Source organism: Cyprinodon tularosa, unplaced genomic scaffold, assembly GCF_016077235.1.
Source record: "Cyprinodon tularosa strain WSP-4 unplaced genomic scaffold, ASM1607723v1 ctg205, whole genome shotgun sequence".
In the NCBI taxonomy this organism is placed as follows: domain Eukaryota; kingdom Metazoa; phylum Chordata; class Actinopteri; order Cyprinodontiformes; family Cyprinodontidae; genus Cyprinodon; species Cyprinodon tularosa.
The window spans coordinates 13,175-35,531 of record NW_024038756.1 but is presented as its reverse complement, the minus strand read 5'-3'; the positions used below and the strand labels follow the sequence as shown (position 1 = coordinate 35,531).

The 22,357-nt window shown below is 38.1% G+C and overlaps 1 protein-coding gene across 2 annotated transcripts; it reads left to right on the top strand.

Annotated features, from left to right (window-relative positions):
• Positions 1–439: 439 nt before the first annotated feature.
• On the top strand, positions 440–17,729 carry ilk (integrin-linked kinase). 2 transcript variants are annotated; one of them, XM_038285044.1, is made up of 13 exons: positions 440–570; positions 944–1,086; positions 8,183–8,348; positions 8,459–8,554; positions 8,749–8,845; positions 8,931–9,014; positions 9,109–9,194; positions 9,282–9,391; positions 11,937–12,064; positions 12,494–12,615; positions 15,662–15,761; positions 15,912–16,042; positions 16,838–17,729. In XM_038285044.1, the coding sequence occupies exons 2-13, from the start codon at positions 998–1,000 to the stop codon at positions 16,985–16,987; spliced, it is 1,359 nt and encodes a 452-aa protein (XP_038140972.1). In that variant the 5' UTR covers positions 440–570; positions 944–997; the 3' UTR covers positions 16,988–17,729. The 2 variants fall into 2 exon arrangements, with proteins under 2 accessions (XP_038140972.1, XP_038140971.1); XM_038285043.1 differs by having other exon boundaries at positions 547–571; positions 931–1,086; positions 16,838–16,987.
• Positions 17,730–22,357: the final 4,628 nt, after the last annotated feature.

The window sequence follows — 22,357 nt, the reverse complement described above, 5'->3', positions numbered from 1 at the left end:
AAGCCTAGTAAACAATTAATTAACAAATGTAAGTGCCAATATCAGCATTAATGCCTCTAAGGTTATGTTGTAACAAGAAAAATTTATTTATTTTACTCTCAGAGCGTTTTTCGTGAATTTCTTATAGAAACACTTTTGTTATTTTTACTTAATATATTCGGGAAAGTCGGTGTTTCCTTTCTTACATTTGTGGGCATCAAAATATCCATATTTTTTTAATGTTACAAAGGTAATAAGGTCTTGTCCTGAACATTGTTGGCTTGAAATTTTTATTTTCAAAGTATTTCACTGAGTGCTCTATTATTTTCCTAACATATTATTCTGCAGTTATTTTTCATAATAGTTATTGTTTTTTGTTTTTTTTTTTTGATTGTTTTTGCGCAAACAACATTCGCATCGTTGCATTTGCACCTGCAGGGGGCGCCGTTTCGTTGTCCCAGGACGTGGCCCTTCGTGGGGAGACCTGGAGCGGATAGCGGGGCGTGGACTCCGAGCGATCAGTGGAGAGGAGACAGTGGAGGGTTCTCGGGTGGGGTGGGAAAAAAGAAAGAACTTCAAAAGATACTTACTGGTAAGACTTTCGACACTTTGTTTACGTTTATTCAGGAAAATATTAGACACTTAGTAGCGGGTTTAACTGGGAGCTTTTAAAAGTGGGATTCATGGTCATCCAGAGGGTCCAGCGGGAGCCTACGTAGAAAGAAGGAAATGTTAGAAAGTTCAGCTATTTGTTGACTTCATCACATAGTTATTTTCTTCTCTTTAGATGTAGATTATTTTATATCTTGTATTTTGTGTAATAACACTAGAAAAAATGGCTTTAAGAGTGATAATTAATGAAGATGCAATTTCAGTTATTTTTACCTGTAAAGGAAAACTATAAGAATTTAAGTTTTTGTTGCATTTTTAAGAGAAAATATCACTTTACATACTCCATTTTTCCGCTTTAGAAAAAAGAAACAGCTGAAGGGAGAAGCGTCCAGCCTGCAGCAGAAGAATGGATGATATTTTCACACAGTGTCGAGAAGGAAACTCAGTTGCTGTCCGTCTGTGGCTGGACAACACAGAGAATGACCTCAACCTGGGGTGAGTCTATCTCTCACTCCCTCATGTGCATAACATGGGAGTAATGTTGGCACTGCAAGATATTTTGGGTCCAGTGGAATGTCTGTGCAAAGACAGGTAAACATGAGTCATTCAAAATGGTTTAAATGACCAGAGGCGTAACCAGACAGTTTTTTATAAGGGCGGCCAAAACATCCATATTTTCTAAATAAAGAAACTATATTTTCCTACTGCCTTTCCTAACAAATAGACACATATATTTAAACATCCATAATTTCTAGATAAAAGGCATAGTGGATAAAACTCAGTTTTGAGTTCTGGGGCATAAATCTTTTCCATTGTCATCACTTACCTACTTGTATCAATAAACATTCTGCATAAAATTGATATTTACAAACACTAATATCTACATAAATTGATTATTTGATATGTTTTTATTGATATTGTTATTTATCTATGATTTCACTGAAGATACTAGATGACTTGCAGAGACACATCTTCTCTTTACCCCATATAATACAAAATCTATTTCTGAAAAGAGCATGAATTCTGTAGCCTGACGTAGTCCTACTCAATTCTAGTCAGAATATGAGTCTGATACTGCTCCATAGAGCTGTGATTATGGGGCGTGTTTTGAACGAACCAGGAAAAAAATTGCCTCTGCACTCAATTGGATAGACCTACAACCAATAAGAGCAACGGACTGCTTGACGTATGTTAATCGACGCATAGTTGTTGTCAACAAAAACCAAAGGGTGCAGTTGCGCGCCTAGAATAAGAAGATGAGCCTTGATCGCGTTTCTCTGTTCCTCTTTTAAAATTAATTTGCTGTCGATATCTTCTAGAACAGACCTAATAGCAGAATCTACACACCTCAACTCTCCGGCGGCAGCCATTGTTGTCACCAATGCGCGCTTTGGTCACATGGTTGATTACGTTACTGTTGATCATCTGTCCATCATCGTATAAAGCCCGCCCTGACAATTTGATTGGCCCGCCAGATATTGTGCGAGCATACTCGCGCTACTATTAAGCAATGCCAGACCGAACTTCCCGACCTCAAACGTTGTGGGCAGGACTAAGTTCGGAATGGCACCCAGGCTATGAATTCTGTACTTATCATATTTGATGTTAGTATACTGATGTGAGTAATGAACCACAAAAAAAATAAAAAATTTTTGAATATTCCACTTGAGAGTATTATTGCTGCCACCATCTGTATTAGAGAGGGGAAAAAATGGTAGGGGTGGCCGATGATTGGCTAAGGGTGGCCATGGCAACCACTGGCCCCCCGTCTAGCTCCGCCCCTGTGAATGACATGGTGAAAATGTGATAAAAAAAAAATATCAGGTATATTTCCACATTTTCTTCATTTCCCATGATGGTTTGTCTCAGCATGTCAGTGGTTGTCATCAGAAAATAATACTTACATGCAAGCTGAGGTGGGTGGTAACTAGTAACATTTACATAAAGCACTTAAAAAAAAAGTACTTTAAGGAATAGATTTCATGCATCATTTTTCTTTTATTTAAGTAGAAATATGATACAGAAGTGCTGCTTTTACTTGATATTTGGGAACTTTTGTGCCTATAATTTAGGGATGCACGATATTGGGATTTTGGCCGATATCCGATATGCCGATATTTTGAAACTCATGTAGCCGATAATCGATATCGATACTGATGTTAAAGCTGGAGAAAAATAAGTAGTCATTGAAAATAGCAGTTTTTTTATCAATTTCTGACACTTTGAAAAATAATAAACTCAAATATATTTTCATATGCTGATATCAAATTGATTTTTAAAAACACGGTATCGAGCTATTTTACTTTCAAAATCTCGTGAAATTTAATCGTTCTGTTACAAACTCGTGATATTTAGCAAATTCTTGTGAGATTTTGTTAGTAAAATAGATCGATACTGCGTCAATATATCAACATATAAAAATATGGCAAAATTTCGTGAATTTTCAGGGGATTTCGTAGCATAACGATGACATATAGCAATATTTCATTAGTAAAAGAGATTGATATGGTGTTTTTAAATGGCAATATATCAGCATATGAAGATATTGTGATATTTTAATGTATCAATATTTTTTCCCTCGTCTTTAGAGGTTTTTAAGTCTGTAAAAAAGAAGTTTTTGAGGAAGAAGAAGAAGTAGTATTTTTTTTTTCTTTTAGACTTTAGAAACTCAGAAGCTGATCAAATATCGGGTTAAATATCGGTGGGGTGGCCGATGTCCGATATTCAGTTTTAAGGCCGATACAGGCAGATACCAATAGGGGGCCGATTATATCGTGCATCCCTACAATAATTCATCACACCTAGAGGAGTGTTGGCCTAGTGCAGGGGTAACAAATAAAAAAGCAGACCAAACTTTATCTGCTCTCTCTTTCTAATCATCTTCTCCATCTTTCCCATCTCCCGGCTTGCCACAGGTTTGCCTGCTGTGTCTAAAAGTGGCTCACCGCAGTGACCCAGACAGACACAGCTCATTGGTTAATTTGTATCACATGTAGCCTGGTCCTGGACGCTCGGGAAGGCTTTACCATATTGACAGGAGAAGCAGCGCAAGTGAAGTTAGACAATGTCGTCGGATAACATGCTGTAATTTATAAATGTCTTGAATCAGGTTGGGTCCAGATTAGCCAGCAGGTGGATCTGGATCCTGATCACGGTCAGTGAGCTAGTGGTTAGAGTAGAACACTTGTGTTCTGAGAGGGCTGCAAGTAACCGGGTCGATCCCCACAGCCTGCACTCTGACCCTTAACACCCGATTGCTCCGTGGGCACCGCACAATCGCAGCCCACTGCTCCCTAAGGGGATGGGATAAATGCAGAGGTATATTTCTCTGATGTGAGATCGATAAAGTTCAAATATTATTAATTATTATTAGCCTTTAATGGGTAAAAAATATTGATAGCACACAGTCCCTTGCAAAGTTACTATTACAAATACTGGTATTTTTAGGGCATCTATTTAGTGCATGTCGCACTATTGCATGTCACACTTTCATTTGATTCTAACTGTTGGATAAAGATTGCAACATTAAAAAAAATACTAATGATCTCAGAGTTTAATCAGGTGGTAGTTATGAAGACCAATCCAATCCTGGATTTTTTTTTTAAATACCTCCTTTACAACTTTTCTTTTCTACTTCATGCCTAAAAGTCATTTTTTTAGGGTAACTGTCCTGCCTACTTTTCAACGCATCCCTACTCTAAAGCTCTGTTGTATTTCTTTTTTAATGCTGTTTGATTCACCTCTAAGCTCAGATCAATGGCGTCTTATCTGAGTTTTTAAAATTCTAGCTCCTAGTCAGCAAACACCAAGATGTGTTTATTATAGTGGCGCCTGTTTCCTATTAGCATTACAAACCTATGATAAGGTATTTTTTGAAAGTGCCGCCCTCTCCAATTAAAAAAAAATAAATAAATAAAAATGCACATGCACAACCCTGTACCCGCCCCCAAAAAAGGACGCTTATTATATGCGGGTGAGAATGCATGTAGGAGCCCATTTCTCCTCGTGTGCGCTCTGTTTAAAAGTTGCTGTTTGCATGGCTCATACAAGCTTACTTTCCAAAAGAAGATTTACAATTTTCCACCATGAAGAAGCAAGTATATTCCTGTGATGGCAATGTATTAATATCCCTTGAAAATATTGATGCTTTTATCCATTATGTCTAATTACTTACTGTACCTTATCATTTGTTGTAACAAAACCTTTATGGGATGCCATCAAGTTTTCTGGCTTAGTCGTTGAAATGTATTCAGTGTTTGACACGCACCATGATACATCAAGAACCTTTTGCATCCTATAGATCTCTAAGGTTGGGTGATAAGATGGTTGAAAACTGAAGAGGCAAAAGTGTTTACTAGAATGGCAGCCTGATAGTGGAACCCTCTTTTATGTTTAATCCTTAAAAAAAACAAAAACCTCTTTTATAAACTTTATCATGGTTGATAAGTTTTTTAGATGGGGTGTTTTTGTCTTAGCTCCTTATATTTATGCCTAACATATACCCATATATTGGTAATAATAATGTCAAATCTAAATAAATTAAGATAGAGCAACTATGTTTTTTTTGTGTTTTTTTAAAATGAGGGTCAACCTTTGTTTCTTAATTGAGGTCCCAGGACTCAGTTGCCTCTTTTCTCATTCTCTTTAATAGAAGGAGTGAAAAAAAATAACTCTCCTCTAAAGACCCTGGTTATCTCATTCTTGGACCCAGCCATATATGTACAGTTTTTTGACGTTCAGGCCCGCGCCTGCTGCTGGCCAACCACGCAACAGCCAAGTCCATTTCCTCTGCTTAGCTCCATACAGGGCCAAGCCCATGGCTGACAGAACTTCTCAGGCAGCTCCCCTACTGTCTCGTATAAACAAATGAATAAGCAGTCATTATGATGAAGGCCTTCTTTGGCTGCTACTCTGAGGAAGCTCAGCTATGTGAAGCGGCTCTTCTGTCCCACTCAGAATGCCAAAAAAAAAAAAAAACGTTCAATGAAGGTATTATGTGACGTCGGAATAATAAGTTGGAACTGAAAGTGGCAGCCAGCGGCGCATTAAATTACCACTCTGCCTCTAGAAGCAAGTGACACAGGAAAACACATTAAAAAAAAGCAGACGTAGAAAGAATGTGTAGCTCAGAGTATTTTCCACTCTGTCATTCCTGTGTTTTTTTCCCTTGTTACTTTATTTAGCCCACAGGCTGGGTTAGTCTATGAGCTGTCTGTCCACATTGAGGACAGAGTGAGTCTAACTGCTCTTTCAATTCACTATAAGCTTCTATTTCCTAAAAGCCTCCTCTATTTTTATTGTTTAGCTGAATGCAGAGTTTGTGGCTTCATAAGGATTCGTGAGAAACAGCAGCCTGCAGACTGTGGGTCAGTCAGTGTAATGAGCCTGGAGACGGAGAGCCCCGTCTAACACCGGCTCCTCGCAGACTGCAAGCGGTCATGTATACGCCATGACTGTGTCCTTGCACATGTTAGCAGGCATTCCAGCTGGCGAAGACATGTTTATCACCTGGCCAATCATCAGATGGGAAGAGGCAGCAGGCACAGAGAGGAAGCATGTGCTTAAGTCTAAATAAAGATTAGTGCCTGAACCTCTGTCAGAGGGTAAACCACACGGAGAGTGTTTTGTTAGTGGAGAAATGCAGTGTTAGCAGAACCCAGATGTTTTTTTATGGTGTTGTCATTTTTATTTTTTATTGAGACTGTGTACCATATTTTATACAGAAGAAATATACATAAGTTTGGGAATATATTATTTAATGCTATAAAGTGTGTGAAAAAGTATTTCATACAAATTTATTCTCCTTTTTCTTTTAAATGTATAGAGGACGATCTTTTATTTCTGGGTGGATCATCTAAATAAATGGTCTTCCTAATTGTCAATCATTCTGGCGATATGTTTACGTAATGCCGTCCTACGTGCCGCCCTTTAGCTATCATTTTCTGCTCATGCGCCCTTTCAAGCGTAAATCTACGGTTTCAGACAGTCATTGAAGCTCACCTTTCTCAACACGGTTCTTTGAAAATGGCCGACGGTCATAAGAGAAAAAGTGTCTACTATTTGCTGTCATAGCTGCCTTCTGTCGCCATAGACTGTCGATATCCGACAGCGGTGACTAACATCAAAGATGGCGCAGGCATGGCGTGGTGGAGGCAGAGTTACGTTACCAATGGTGAGCAAAAAACAGTGATCATTTGCTAAGATTAATTGAGTTTGCTATAAAGTCCACTATATAGTTCTCGCTCTATATAGTGATTGAGGGATTAGCGCAGATGTTCGGTCATGGTAAGCTTGTATGAGCTATGAGAAAAGCAACTTTTAAACAGAGCGTGCACGAGGAGAAATGGGCTCGTGCACCCTCTCTTTCACATGTTTAATAGACGTTCCCTCTTGGGAGCAGGTGCATGGTTGTGTATGTGCATTTTTTTTCAAAGCGGAGAGGGAAAAATTTGCGAAAATCCTCCACAATACCTTTCATTTACACTGAAATTTTTATTTTTTTATTTTCTTCACATGGGGATCAAGGTAGTGGGAATAGTTTTTTTTCTTCTCTTATTACCGTAAATGAAATCATGATTTGAAAACTGCTTTTTGTATTTTTCAAGCTTATTGGTGTCTTTAATTACATTTATTTATTTATTTTTCTTTTTTGACATTTAAGTGGGAAAGAAATGCAAACCATTACCTGACAGGGACAAACTTTTTTCCCTGCACTGAATTTCATTAAATCCTAGCAAAGACTATCTTTTTTGTTGTGTTTTTAACATGTGTTTTTTTTTTTTTTTTAAGGTCTGGTTCTGGTTTGTATGAGATATGTTTTGGCTTAAGATTTTTCCATAAAGAAATGTGGATCATTTTAATCATAAGAGAGAAGATAGCCATCTCAGCCATGGAGGAATGTGCTTTTCTTTACCTAAGCACAACATGCTCCTGGTTTTCATTCTGTTTTAGATCACTGGCCAGTACCTTACTGCGCATTCTCAACTGAGAGAACAGCATTTCACATTTTCCAGATGTCAGAACTCCCCCTGCTACTTCTTTCTTCTTCCACATCATGGATAAATATTTCATATGAAGAAGTCATCACATTGCCTTTGTTTAGGGAGGCATTTGCTGCAAATAATGAGCTGTTTGAACTTCTCTTTGTACTTTGTGTGCCTGACATTCTGCGAGGGGTTGATCTGTTGGATTATTTTTTTTTGTGTGTGTGTGTGAAAATGCTGCTGTTTTTTATAGAAAAAGTTTCATTTCAGTCTTTTTATTGTTAAGGTGGTTAAACTATTTAAGCTTGATTAGTCTTTAGTTTCATCATAGACTTTTGAGGATATGTCTCTTTTCTTCCTGACCAAGAATATAGTTCTCCTGCTAAAGTCCAGACTTTTATATTCTCTTTTTTTCTGGACTTTCAATGGCTAATTGATTTTTTTCTTCTCAGAGTTCGTGTGGCAGTTTTAGTACCTAAAAAGAAATGTTCTTCACACTAAAAGAACTTTAATTGCTTCTGTCTGTGTGTTTGGATGTTATGTAGTCAGATAAATAGAAATATATGACCCCCACCGCCTTGTTTGATTCTTATACTCTGGTTTGTTAGAGACGATCACGGCTTTAGCCCGCTCCACTGGGCGTGCAGAGAAGGGAGGAGCGGGGTAGTCGATATGCTTATCATGAGAGGGGCACGAATCAACGTGATGAACCGTGGAGATGACACACCTTTACATCTGGCTGCGAGCCATGGACACAGAGACATTCTGGCTAAGGTTTGTTGTTTTTTTTTTTTATACCCAGCTGGAACGTTCATGTTTATTTGCACTGTCTGTACCTGGTTTTGGTCGTTCCGGTTCCTGACTTTCTGACATGTAAATGGCAGCTGATTCAGTGCAAAGCGGACCCCAATACAGTCAATGAGCACGGGAACACCCCACTGCACTACGCCTGCTTCTGGGGCCATGATGAAGTAGCTGAGGTGCAGCACTCTACACCAACACACTTTTAACATCCCTCTTTGGTGACATCTATTGGCAAAAAACGCCCTCTTATGGGCAGAGACTGCTACTGCAGCAAAACCTGTTCCCTTTATGATCACATTTAAAGCATACAGAATTACACACATAAATAAATATTATTATTTTATGTATCTTATGTGATATCTGTCGTTAGGACTTGGTAACCCACGGCGCCCAGGTGTGTGTGTGTAACAGATATGGGCAGACCCCTCTGGATAAGGCTAAACCTCACTTAAAACAGTTGCTGCAAGGTCAGACTTGATTTACAGATTTCCTTTTTTTTGTACGTGAATACGATCACAAAAGCAAGCTAACAGTTTATGTTATATTTCTCAGAGAAGGCAGAGAAAATGGGCCAGAATATGTCCAAAATCCCATATAAGGAAACCTTCTGGAAGGGTACAATGAGGACGCGACCTCGTGAGTAACGTTTCTCTGATACGATGGGAGCAAAGTGTGATTTTAAATTAGAATGCGTGTTTTATTATTTTTCCTCTTGTATTTTCTCTCACAGGTAACGGCACACTTAACAAGCAGGCCGGTATTGATTATAAGCAGCTCTCACTCCTGGCAAAGATCAATGAGAATCAATCTGGAGAGGTCAGCTACATTCTGCCTTTAAATTCTGTTTGACAGTCTTTTTTTAGCTGCTCCAGCTGATTACAGCAGGGTGTGCTCTACTTTTAGCTATGGCAGGGCCGCTGGCAAGGGGATGAGATTGTGGTGAAGGTACTGCATGTGAGAGACTGGACCACCAGGAAGAGCAGAGACTTCAACGAGGAGCATCCAAAACTCAGGTAATTTACAACTAGACTCTTGATATTTAGGACCCAGACCTCATGCATTATTATTTCATTAAACATTTTATTGGAATATTCTTTCAACCATCTACGAAATGCAGTTATGAATTGGTACATTTGGTGCAAAATAAATTTTTGAATTGGTTTCACAAGTTTAAATTGTCTGTAGTTTTCTCTACTTCATAAATGCTCATAACGATTCAGATTCAAATGTTTCTCAAAGCTTTTGCAGTCACCACCTAGCGTTTGACAAAAAATCTGGCCAGATACTTGACCACTATTTTGACACAGTTGGTACGTTTTCTTTTAGAATAATTGCTCTAAGCATAATCCACAACAGTGTTGAGGTTAGGTTAGCATTCTAGACTTTTCCATTTACGCTTCATTTTGTCATTTTTTGTGTATCAAGTTTCAACTTTTCACCGATTTGACCCAAACTCCCAGCCTCAGATAAAGGAAACTAGTTTGGATATTAAACAATAACCCAGAAGCAACCAGTACTTGTCATAAACTGGAAGCTGCATGAGCCCCACTGTCCCTTTCTGAGGTGAACAGAGTTCTATGTGAAGTTAGAGAATGCCAAGCAAAAAGAGGGCCAAATAAATAACTTTGCAGCTTATCGAACAAAAACATCTCATACCTTCTGAAGAAAAAGTGTTTCAGTCAAATGATGCAAAGATTGTGATGTTTTGGCAGAATGAAACTAAAGGGTTTTGGAAGAGTCAGGCTAGATGTTTTTGATGGACCGAGTTGTCTGATGTATTTCCAGGAATCTGCTGTAACCACTCCTCCAGTTTGTGGGTCAGTGCCCCAACTGCCCCAACAACCATGGGCACCACTGATGCCTTGAAATTCCAGGTTTTCTCCAGGTCTTTCTCCAGTAGCCTAGTTTCTCATGTTCCTTTTTCCTGACGTTGCAGTCACTTGGTAGTGCTATTGCACAGGTTTCAGGTATTACAGGAGACAATCCCCCCCCTTAATGGCAATCCCCCCTTTAACGACCGACCCCTAGAATCATAGACAGGTTCAGATATTACAGGCTAACGATGGAACTAAACGACCCATTCATCGGTTACCATTGCATGTTTCCAAGCGATACAAGGCGTTGTCTATATAAAACTCAAACTCACTGCGGACACAGACATTTGAATTGAGAAAGCTTCCTGGAGAGGTGGCGAAACGTCTTCAAATCTTGAAAACCAAGTCCAGTGGATATTTTTGAATTTTTACGGGATGCACAACCGCTTTCCTCTGCTTTTTCTCCACTACCACAATGTCCGGTTGGTTTTCCATTACCATTCGGTCCATCTGTATCTTGAAGCCCCACAGGATCTTGGCTCGGTTATTCTCTACCATCTTTGGGGGTGTTTCCCACTTTGACCTTGGGGTTTCCAGCCCACACTCTGCACAGATGTTCCTGTACACTATTCCAGCCACTTGGTTATGGCGCTCCATTTAAGCTTTCCCTGCCAGCATTTTACACCCTGCAGTTATGTGCTGGATTATCTCAAGGGCCTCTTTGCACAGTCTGCACCATGGGTCTTGTCTGGTGCAAATGTGTGTATTTAAGCTGCAAATTCTAACTTGTCTATGAGGATCAAGTTGCTTGTTTTGTAATCACCCCACATCCTGAAAAGAACACTCAAATCATTAAAAGCAGAAAATAAATATGAAATGTACAAAATGACCCCTAATTCACACAGAATGTGGATGTGCACTCAGTCTGTAGAGGCTGTGAAAAGTTAGATTCACAATCACTCAAAACTTAAAAGCATTTTTATCTGGGTCAGTGGTCAAAACCGCTCTGGTTTTGGTACAAAATGTTGGTGCAACAAAGAAAAGGTGGTTCATAGTTTGACTTTGTTTTGTTTCTGTAATAGGGATCTATGCTTTTAAATTTTGTTGTCATTTTCTTTGCTCTTTTTGTCATCATGCTCAAATAGATAAATGTGAGTTTGCTCAAAGCTAAACCAATTCTAACTCCAATTTGCCCAGAGAAGCACATCAATAAACCATCCTATAAAGTGTACTCTCAGCTGTGTTTGCAGTTCCTTGCATGCACCCAAAGCAGACTCCTGCATCAAAATAGCCATAGACAACATAAAACAAAGCATGTTTTACTTTTCCAACATCCTGACCATGTTTAATCAGCGTTTCCCATCTCAGAGACTCATTAGGCTAAAAGGGGAAAAAAACAGAAAAGAACGAGAGAAACCTTTAAACTTGCCAAGTCAAAGAAACCCCGCTGGAGAAGCACAGCACAGCTGTGTTCTTACTTTAATGTGAGCCTCAGTTCTTCTTTTGCTTTCTTTTAAGAATGTGTGCTCAAATAAAAGCACTTGGGCCTGACTTGAATTTTTCAAAAATGAAAGAGTTTCTGTTAATGAGGTATAAAACTTAACTTTAAAAGGCTCCAGATCATACAAGTGTAATATTAGTTATATATTTCGTTATAGTTTCATCCCTATGGCCTAGAGTAAAATGTAATATTATGTTAACACAGCAGAGCCGCTTTTAGCTGTTTCTCTTTCTACATTTGTAGGATCTTTTCTCATCCAAACATTCTGCCTGTGCTTGGGGCATGTCAGTCGCCTCCTTCTCCTCACCCAATCATCATTGCCCATTACATGCCATACGGATCTCTCTACACCATACTCCACCAGGGCACAAGTAAGTTGTTTGCTTTAATTCGAAATTAAACATAATGGTGTTTTTTTTTTTATGCACCCAATTATTTTCAAACATTTATTTTTTAACATCTTCACTAAGCTACAATATTTCAGTTATTCTATCATTTTAAGCACAGAAATGTTAGAAATTAAAGCAGATGGTCACTGAAACCCCGCTGAAACAAGTGAGGAGGGTAAGCCATGAAAAGTCTTTGCTAAATTAATAGAAAGATGAGTCAAAGGTCAAAGTTTTGTTGCTCCAGAATACATATCTCACCCTTCATTCCTATAAGCTGTGAAAACTCTTTTCATAAGAAAATAACATTCATGAGAGAATTATTCTTTTTTGTTTTTTTTTTCAAATTACATTTTTGTCATCAGTTGTTTCGGTATGTTGCCTGAAATGTTTCTGTTTCTTTGGCTTTCTCAGCCCTAGTGGTCGACCAAAGCCAAGCGGTCAAGTTTGCTCTGGACATTGCCAGCGGCATGGCTTTTCTCCACACCTTAGAGCCTATGGTTTCACGGCTTTACCTCAATAGTAAGCATATCATGGTAAGACACTTCTCTCTCTTGTACTGTACATCACTTTGCAGAGCTATTGGTAGTTTTAGAGGAATCTCAAAATTTTATTTTTTTTTTGTATCGCAAAAAAATTAAAGCACCATCCAAAATTCAACATAATATTTATTAAATTGAGAATACTATCTCATTTTAAGAAATTATCACTGGAGGTGATTAAAATAGCATTAATCTGAATTTTATGGCAAATTTTAGATCTCAGCTTTTTTCTTTTTTCAGCAGGTAATACAAGTTATGGCTGATTCATATATTTATGTATATATATTTATGATAGGAAATTAGAACATATAAAAACAGAAATCCTTTTATTTCTCACTTATTACTATATTAGTAGTTAGCGTGGTTAGCATTACAAGAAAAGTTGTTTTTCATACATATTCTCTGGAGAATGCAGTTCTTAATCTGAAGATATTTACTACAAGATAAGCAAAACTTACCAACTTTTCTAAAATCTATTAAAGAATAGAGAGTAAAAGTATACCACTTTGCTGAAATCTGTTCAGCCTTCATGTTGTCTGCATTAGGCCTTTTTTGCTCATGCTGCCTTTTTGAACTAGAGGCACATGTCATTATTTTGCAGAAAATAGTTTACTATTAAAACAGCTATTAACATATGTGTACTATCTCTATCTTGTTTTAAACTCCTGGCGGATAAAGCAATAGCCCACGTTTTCATCATCTCATAATACCAACTTCCTCACCAAAGACAGTATTTTGAGCTTTACTCAGCTGCACTTACTTGTGGTCAGTTTACTGATCTTTAAAAGGTAATATTTGATATTTATGAACAACTTGTCACCAATCAGAGCCTATCAAGCTGAAGCTTCTTGAATGCAGTCAATAGCTTAGTATTTCTGATTGAATTCCAGTTTCTTTTTTAACACCATTTCACAGACGTCATCTCAAGGCCCTAACTCATTCAAATCAAGCAGACAGATTGGTTGAAAGTTTTCTTAGAAACCCATCTGATTGCATCCAGTCATTGATTTTGCTTAAATTACTTGTGGTGAAATATGAAGCTAAACTAAAGCTACGTTCACACTTGATGCTCAATTCCGATTTTTCTATGAAATCCAATTTTATTGCGTGGCTGTTCACATTTCCAAATATATGCAACTTGTATGTGATCTCCTGTGTGAACTGCAGTCATACAACTCAAGTGTCCCGCATGCGCAGTAGAGGATGCAATGACGTCACAGGCCAGCGTACTCTGTGTTTACGAAAGTAAACATGGATGGTAGTACCGGAGCTCAACTAGCAATCTTTCCCAACCATAAAAACTCAATCTTTTCAAATGGTTAAACATAAAAACTGTCCTCCACATCATTGTCCGCCATGGTTGTTGTTTTTCTTGCCGCTACTTCATAGCAAGACCCAGAATAGTGACCTTTGTGAGGTATTAATGGCATTCAGGTCGGATGAATGCGACCTGGCCATTCAGACACAGGTCGCATTTGAAAAGATCAGATTCGTATCGGATTCAGGACAACATAGCCAAGTGACCTGGTAGAGGTGAGTATTGGCATGAGTGTTGTGATTCGATACATGTCGCGATACTTGGGTCACGATACGATATTATCACGATATTGCAGTATCACTATATATTGCCATATTTTCCCCAGCTATCAAAATCAAATGATGAGATAAAACAGCAAGTGCTGTATATTTTCATCAGAAAATATTGATTAGGTATCATTATCCATGTTGTTTGGGGTTTTCTTCCACTGTGACTGCCTCAAATACAGATTTGGTGCTGCACGCACAGTTAAAGGGCTCCACAGCGCTTTCTGACAGAGTGGTGGTACAGAGGTAGCCCATTTTCCCATCAACGTTTTATGTAAGTGAAAGATCGATATTATATTGGGAAGCCGAATATCACGATATATCGCCAAAACGATTATTTCCCACACCCCTCTGACCTGGGTCAGTTGGAAAAAAATCTGATCTGTATTGTTCAGATCAGATCCAGGTCGCATATGGGCCAAAAAATCGGATTTGGGTCACTTCAGGCTAAAATGTTAACGTACCCTAAGTTGTTTTCTCTACAGCAATCCCTCTCACTATAGCCAGCACTTGCGTGCATGCAGCGACAGTGGAGAGGAAGACACCCCCAGCAGAACCAGGCAGCAGAGTGTCGCAATGAGCTTGTCGCAGATATTTTTGATTTATGCCCAGTATTGAAGTGTGGTCTGCGCTATGTTATTCCACGCCACAGCACAAGTGTGACAATCAAGAACTAGCTGTGGGTCTAGTCTAGATACGGCCGAGGCAGTGAGGAAGTTGGTGCAAGTTTGTGCGACAACAGAGGGACATGAGAGTGAAAAAGAGCTAGGATCCAGGTGGGAAAAGAGTCCCAGCGTTCTTGCGCACCTTGCTCTTCTAGCTGGTCCAACCTCGCGAGTCATTTTCCACAATGACGGTCATACAAAAAAGACAAGCCAGTAAGGAACCAAACAGGAAATACGCATTGTGTAGAGCAGATGTAGATTTGACCAATCCGATGTCTCCTGTCTGCGGCACTGTCTGCGTTGACTTACAATTTTGGAGAAGTAACCAGATTGTCTGCGGACGGGGGGGGGGGGGCACATTTGCACTCACACATGCAGGCGACCTGGTTTCTGAGTATAAATCAGCCTTCAGTGTGAGCAGCAACAGAGGCAGATAAAAAAAAATCTCTGTTGTTGATCATAGTGACTGCTCACCTAAACTTAACAGCACTCATAGCATCGATCAGTAACAACTGAAACTGTGAGGAAAAAGGAAAGCTGGAAGAAGATTTTTATATATGGTGGAGGTAAAGGGAACAAAAAAAACATTGAAAGCTTACCTTTAGAGAACAGCAGCAAAAGGGGACATTTTAATTTTAGCAGGTCTGCATGGAAGCCATTACTTCAAGCTTCTGTTTGCTTTAGGTGTGCAAATAATTTTGAAAGGAAACATGAAAAGCAAACATAAGAATTCTTTAGTAAGCTGAGTTAGCTTAGCAATAAAATATATCTGATTCTGATTTCATTTCCAGATTGATGAGGATATGACTGCCAGGATAAGCATGGCAGATGCAAAGTTCTCCTTCCAGTGTCCTGGTCGAATGTACTCACCAGCCTGGATGGCTCCTGAAGGTATGTATTCACATCTTAAACCTTCTCAAACCACCTCCATTAACATTTTGCATCCTGTGTCATTTTGTTCTGCTGCTGTTTTATTCATGCTGTATATCTGAGGTATAAAGTAAAATTTTTGTGTTTTTTTTTTCTTTCTGCTGCTTTAAGCCCTGCAGAAAAAGCCAGAGGACATCAACAGAAGATCTGCTGACATGTGGAGCTTTGCAGTGTTACTCTGGGAGCTGGTTACAAGGGAGGTCCCCTTTGCTGATCTGTCAAACATGGAGATAGGAATGAAGGTAACGCGGCACCAAAGCTCCAACTCCACAATTTTTTTACACAGTGCACTGCTAAATTATTCACTCTTATATAATATTGTACCTCATCAGAATATAAACACATAGTACTATTTTTTCAATTGGAATTTTAAATGAACACAAACTAGGGGACAGTTGTGAAGTTGAAACTGAATGCAGAGTATTCAAGATTGTCTACAACTGGAATTCTGAAAATAAGTGCAGTCATTGCATTGGCCCTGTCTGAGACAATAGTTTGTAGAGCTGCCTTTCACTGATATGTATGTTTTGAGGTATGTTTCTACCACCTTTGCAAATTAAAAGACTAAAATACATCCCTATTTAGCCAAAAAACGTAATCGTATTAAATAGAGGGATCTACGAAAATCTGTTTTTAAGATTTTTATTGGGACTTCAAGTTTGGCTAAACATATGACCAGGCTTTAATCTAAACTATTCCCTTAGTTGTTCTGGCTGCATATTATGGTTGTCCTCACTGAATGGTGAACCTGCTCCCCTGTCTTGAGTCTTTTGCAGCCTTAAACAGGTTTTCTTTTTCAAGTGTCGTGTATTAAGCTTCATCCATCTTTCCAACAATTCCGACTTTCTTCCCTGTTCTCACTGAAAAGAAGCATCTTACGCCATGATGCTTCCCCCTCTGTGTTTGGTTCTACCAAGAATATTGTAACGATATGTGAAATAATTCCTTTTCAATTTCAAAATAAATAATAATTGCACTGAATATGGTATTATATTAAGGTATTCAAAGCAGCAGCTAATATTCCCTCTGTTGTTCAGATTGCTCTGGAAGGACTCCGGCCAACCATTCCACCAGGCATCTCTCCTCATATCTGCAAACTGATGAGGCTCTGCATGAACGAAGACCCTGCCAAGAGGCCAAAGTTTGACATGATTGTTCCCATCTTGGAAAAGATGCAAGACAAGTGAATGTCTCAGAGACAATACGTCCAAAACCTTTGTTTTTGTTATATAATCCAACCACTCCATAGCTTCACTCAAGCAAATGTATCTGCTAGGCCACTGTAAATAAAGCCACAAACCACTGTATCTGCATCTAGTTTGATCATCACTATCCTTAATTTGTTCAGGTTCAATTTATGTTTTAAGTTTTACTTTGATATATATTTTTTGCGCAACGGTTTTCAAAACATTGTCTGCGATCTGGATTACATTTAAGTGATTCATAAGACAGAAGCTCATCCAAAGAATGTTTATAGAATCCTAGCTTTTTATACACGCCTGTCATAGCAGATTAAATACAACTTTATATTTATGACAAATGCTTTTTCTAATGTATTATCTTCCAAGTTTTGAAGCACTTACGGAATAAATTATTCTCACTTGCTCTTATGTTGCAGTGGCCTTATGTTGTCAGGCTGCGTTCGATTTGTGGAGCTGATGTGTCTTTTTGCTAAATTGTCAGGTATTCTGTGAAAACATACTGTTACAGATAGGAAAGAATGTATGAAGCACTTCTACTCTACCAGGTTATTTTTTATTTCTGTTTTGGAACAATAAAATTGAATAAATGTTTTCAAGAAGAGTAACATTATATGAAATATTCTTACAACATAAAAAGACAACTAGAATTAAACTAATTAAAATAATACCTATTTTTATTTGTGTATGACAAAATTGCCAAATAAAATTGCCGTTAATTATTAATTCACACCTTTGTATATTGATTATTTTATGTCCTCAAGTTCTTCCATCTTTCATTTTATTCTGTTTCTCCAACAACCTCGATCCAAATGATTGCATTGGCATCAAGGAATGCAGAGTATTGTTAATCCTTCATTTCGTTTTGAGAGAAGAGTGTGGCATTGGGGAAACGCAGGGCAATGCGTCCTGAGGATCAGGGTTAGCTTTAAATGTCAAACTTGAAGCTGCAGGGCACCATAAATGCATCTGTCTACCACCAACATGTTTGATTATAGGCGTAATCTTTCTTTTATTTATTTATTTTTTTTTTGCATATTTTCAGTTTAACTTTTCGTTTATAAATAAAGTCATCAAGAGTTTTTTTTATTTTTTTTACCAATTTAAAATTTAGCATTAGCTTTTGTTTTCTACTTCTAAGTCCTTGAAATCCTATACAGGGATGGTTACTTATCCCTGTATGCTATCAATGCAGGTGGGTGTTCTGAAGTTTTAAATAATAAAGAATAGCTTAACTATTAGTCTGGCATTAATCAGGTGTAACTAGACAGTGGCGGTACAAGAAATGTTCCATATTGGTGACATTGTGCACTGAGGGGTGGCTGAAAACAGGCACCGAAACCAGTTCAGGGTCAATATATACTAATCAGAATGAAAAAAAAAAAACAGAAAACTGAGCACCAACAATATCTATATTTTCTAAGTAAATCACTGAAGACAGTCCAGGTTTTCATGAGTCCCTAGCTAATAAAGCATTGGTGCTGTTCAAAAACTAACTGCATAATATATACATTAAATGGGTTGGGCAGTTCTTTGTCTTTAATTGCAAACTCTTTTTATCTTTAGAGACAAACTACCCCATAAAACATAAAAGCAAAAACTGTTAGCCCTCTTTAATTGTAGTATATTGGTGTGAATAATTAGTTGCTGTGTTTTTGTTGTCAGTGTTTCTCTAATGTGCTAAAAAATGTCAAAATACGACATTCCACATCATGTAATGACTGCTGCCACCTTCTGGTGTAGAACGGTTCTCAATAATCCTTATATATATTAACACACACACACACACACACATACACTATATTGCCAAAAGTATTTGCTCACCCATCCAAATTATTGGAATCAGGTGTTCCAATCACTTCCATGGCCACAGGTGTATAAATTCAAGCACCTAGGCATGCAGACTGTTTTTACAAACATTTGTGAAAGAATGGGTCGCTCTCAGGAGCTCAGTGAATTCCAGCGTGGAACTGTGATAGGATGCCACCTGTGCAACAAATCCAGTCGTGAAATTTCCTCGCTCCTAAATATTCCACAGTCAACTGTCAGCTGTATTATTAGAAAATGGAAGTGTTTGGGAACGACAGCAACTCAGCCACGAAGTGGTAGGCCACGTAAACTGACGGAGCAGGGTCAGCGGATGCTGAAGCGCATAGTGCGAAGAGGTCGCCAACTTTCTGCAGAGTCAATCACTACAGACCTCCAAACTTCATGTGGCCTTCAGATTAGCTCAAGAACAGTGCGCAGAGAGCTTCATGGAATGGGTTTCCATGGTCGAGCAGCTGCATCCAAGCCATACATCACCAAGTGCAATGCAAAGCGTCGGATGCGGTGGTGTAAAGCACGCCGCCACTGGACTCTAGAGCAGTGGAGACGCGTTCTCTGGAGTGACGAATCGCGCTTCTCCATCTGGCAATCTGATGGACGGGTCTGGGTTTGGCGGTTGCCAGGAGAACGGTACTTGTCTGACTGCATTGTGCCAAGTGTAAAGTTTGGTGGAGGGGGGATTATGGTGTGGGGTTGTTTTTCAGGAGCTGGGCTTGGCCCCTTAGTTCCAGTGAAAGGAACTCTGAATGCTTCAGCATACCAAGACATTTTGGACAATTCCATGCTCCCAACTTTGTGGGAACAGTTTGGAGCTGGCCCCTTCCTCTTCCAACATGACTGTGCACCAGTGCACAAAGCAAGGTCCATAAAGACATGGATGACAGAGTCTGGTGTGGATGAACTTGACTGGCCTGCACAGAGTCCTGACCTCAACCCGATAGAACACCTTTGGGATGAATTAGAGCGGAGACTGAGAGCCAGGCCTTCTCGTCCAACATCAGTGTGCGACCTCACAAATGCGCTTCTGGAAGAATGGTCAAAAATTCCCATAAACACACTCCTAAACCTTGTGGACAGCCTTCCCAGAAGAGTTGAAGCTGTTCTAGCTGCAAAGGGTGGACCGACGTCATATTGAACCCTATGGATTAGGAACGGGATGTCACTTAAGCTCATATGTGAGTCAAGGCAGGTGAGCAAATACTTTTGGCAATATAGTGTATATATTATATATATATATATATATATATATATATATATATATATATATATATATATATATATATATATATATATATATATATATATATATATGATTCAACTATATAACTATATATATAGTTATATATATAGTTATACTGTATATACTTATATATACTTATATAGTTATATAGTTATACTGACTTTTTTTATTTTTTTATCTGCATTGCAGATCATTGTTACTTATCAGAATTCTCAATTTCATGCTTTGTGGTAAAGCGGCATGCCATTGAGGTATTTACTGATATCATGCAGATTTTCTCTTTGCTTTTGTTTTCCTCCTCACCTTTGTCTGTTTGGACAAAGCAAAAATCTATTTTCATATAAGGTGAATAGCACAGAGTCAGAATTCAACTTTATTGTCATTACACTGTCACAAGTAGAAAGCAAGGAAATATAGGGAAGAGACTAAACATAAATTAAAAGAGATATAATAGAATAAAATATAAAAGTTAAAATATACATACATATATAAACAGTTGTGCTTGAAAGTTTACAGACATACCCTTTCCATTAAGGACAAAAAGAGGTAAACTAAAATGGAATTGACAAATAAAAATAATAAAAAATGGAAATTATGATATTGATTTTGGATAGTTGCAACAACGTATATGATATCAATATATTAATCTGAATACATACATACATTTATTAAAAATCAACATAATTTCAATTTTTTACTATTTTTATTTGGCAGTTTCATTTGATTTGTCTTTAATGGAAAGGGTATGTACACTTTAAAGCACAACTGTATAGACATGTATGTGCATTTTAACTATTATATTTTGCTGCAAATATCTTTATTACCTAATGCCTAAAATCCTGATTATTATTGTTTAATCACTTCATCTTATACTGATATTGATATTTGCTTTGTCCAAACATTCAAGTGTGAGGAGAGAAAAAAGCAAAGAGGAGGAAATCTGCAAGGGTATCAGTAAATACCTCAATGGCATGCCGCTTTACCACAAAACATGAAAGCAAGAAGTCTTACAAGTAACTATGGGCTGCAGTGCAGATAAAAAAAACACCTTTAAAAAAGTCAACTTCTCAGATACCCACAATGTTCTTTCTCTAAAATATGTAGCGATTGATTTTGAGCTATTTGAATATGAATAGAAAGAAAGCTGCACGTTTAAAACATATTCCTAAAGCAGGAACAAAAGGATTATGGATATCTGCCACATAGCCCACTCAATAAAAGTGTGCATGTCTCACAAGTGATTATCAAGCTGTTATTTTTTATCTAAAAATTAACGTATGATAAGAGAGTGCTCTGATACTGTTGACCTGCTGTTTGATTGGATTCAGTTTTCTTAGTATGTGGTTCTGGTTTTCTCATTATCTCACTATTGCTTTAGCACGGGCGGAGCCAGCTGGGGGGGCAGGGGTGGTCATGGCAACCCTTAACCAATCATTGGCCACCCCTGTGGCCACCCCTACCATTGTTTTCCCCCTAATAATCAAGTGGAATATTCAAAACATTTAAATTTTTCATATATAACTTACTATTTTTTCATTTATTCATAATTACTTGATAAGAAAAACACTGTGGTTAATTATGCATATCAATATACTAACATTAAAGATGGTAAGTACAGAATTCCTGCTCTTTTCAGAACTATATTTTGTGTTTTATGGGGTAAAGAGAAAATGATGTGTCTGCATTCATTTGGAGTCTTTAGTAAAATCATAGATAAATAACTAATTTAATAAGAAAGATTAATCAATTATATGTAGATATTAGTACTTGTAAATATCAATTTTATGCAGAATGTTTATTGATAAAAGTAGGTAAGTAAATGACTATGGAAAAGATGTTTGCCCCAGAACTCAAACCTGAAAGAATTTTATCCACTTTACATTTTATCTTAAAAGTGTGGATGTTTAAATATTCAGTTTTCAATTCAGTTTATTTCTATAGCGCCAATTCACAAAACATGTAATCTCAAGGCACTTTACAGTTCAACCAGATCATACAGTCTAATTGATTCAAAGTTTTCTATCTAAGGAAAACCAGTTGATTGCATCGACTCATTGACTCGAATGCAATCCCTCACACTAAGCATGCTTGTAGTGACAGTGGAGAGAAAAAAAACTCCCTTTTAACAGGAAGAAGCCTCCAGCAGAACCAGGCTCAGTGTGACGGGCCATCTGCTGAAGCCGACTGGGGTTCAAGGACACAGAAGCACACAGAAACACACAGCCAGGCATACGAGCTACGAGCCAACTCCCATGTCAGAGGATGAAGAGAGCACATCCAGCCAGTCACAG

Excerpts from the sequence above, each read along its gene's own strand:
- ilk (XM_038285044.1), top strand. The coding sequence starts at position 998 with ATGGATGATATTTTCACACAGTGTCGAGAAGGAAACTCAGTTGCTGTC. Across the intron at positions 9,015-9,108 it reads TACAATGAGGACGCGACCTC|GTAACGGCACACTTAACAAG; the intron begins GTGAGTAACGTT and ends TTTCTCTCACAG. Across the intron at positions 16,043-16,837 it reads ACATGGAGATAGGAATGAAG|ATTGCTCTGGAAGGACTCCG; the intron begins GTAACGCGGCAC and ends TCTGTTGTTCAG.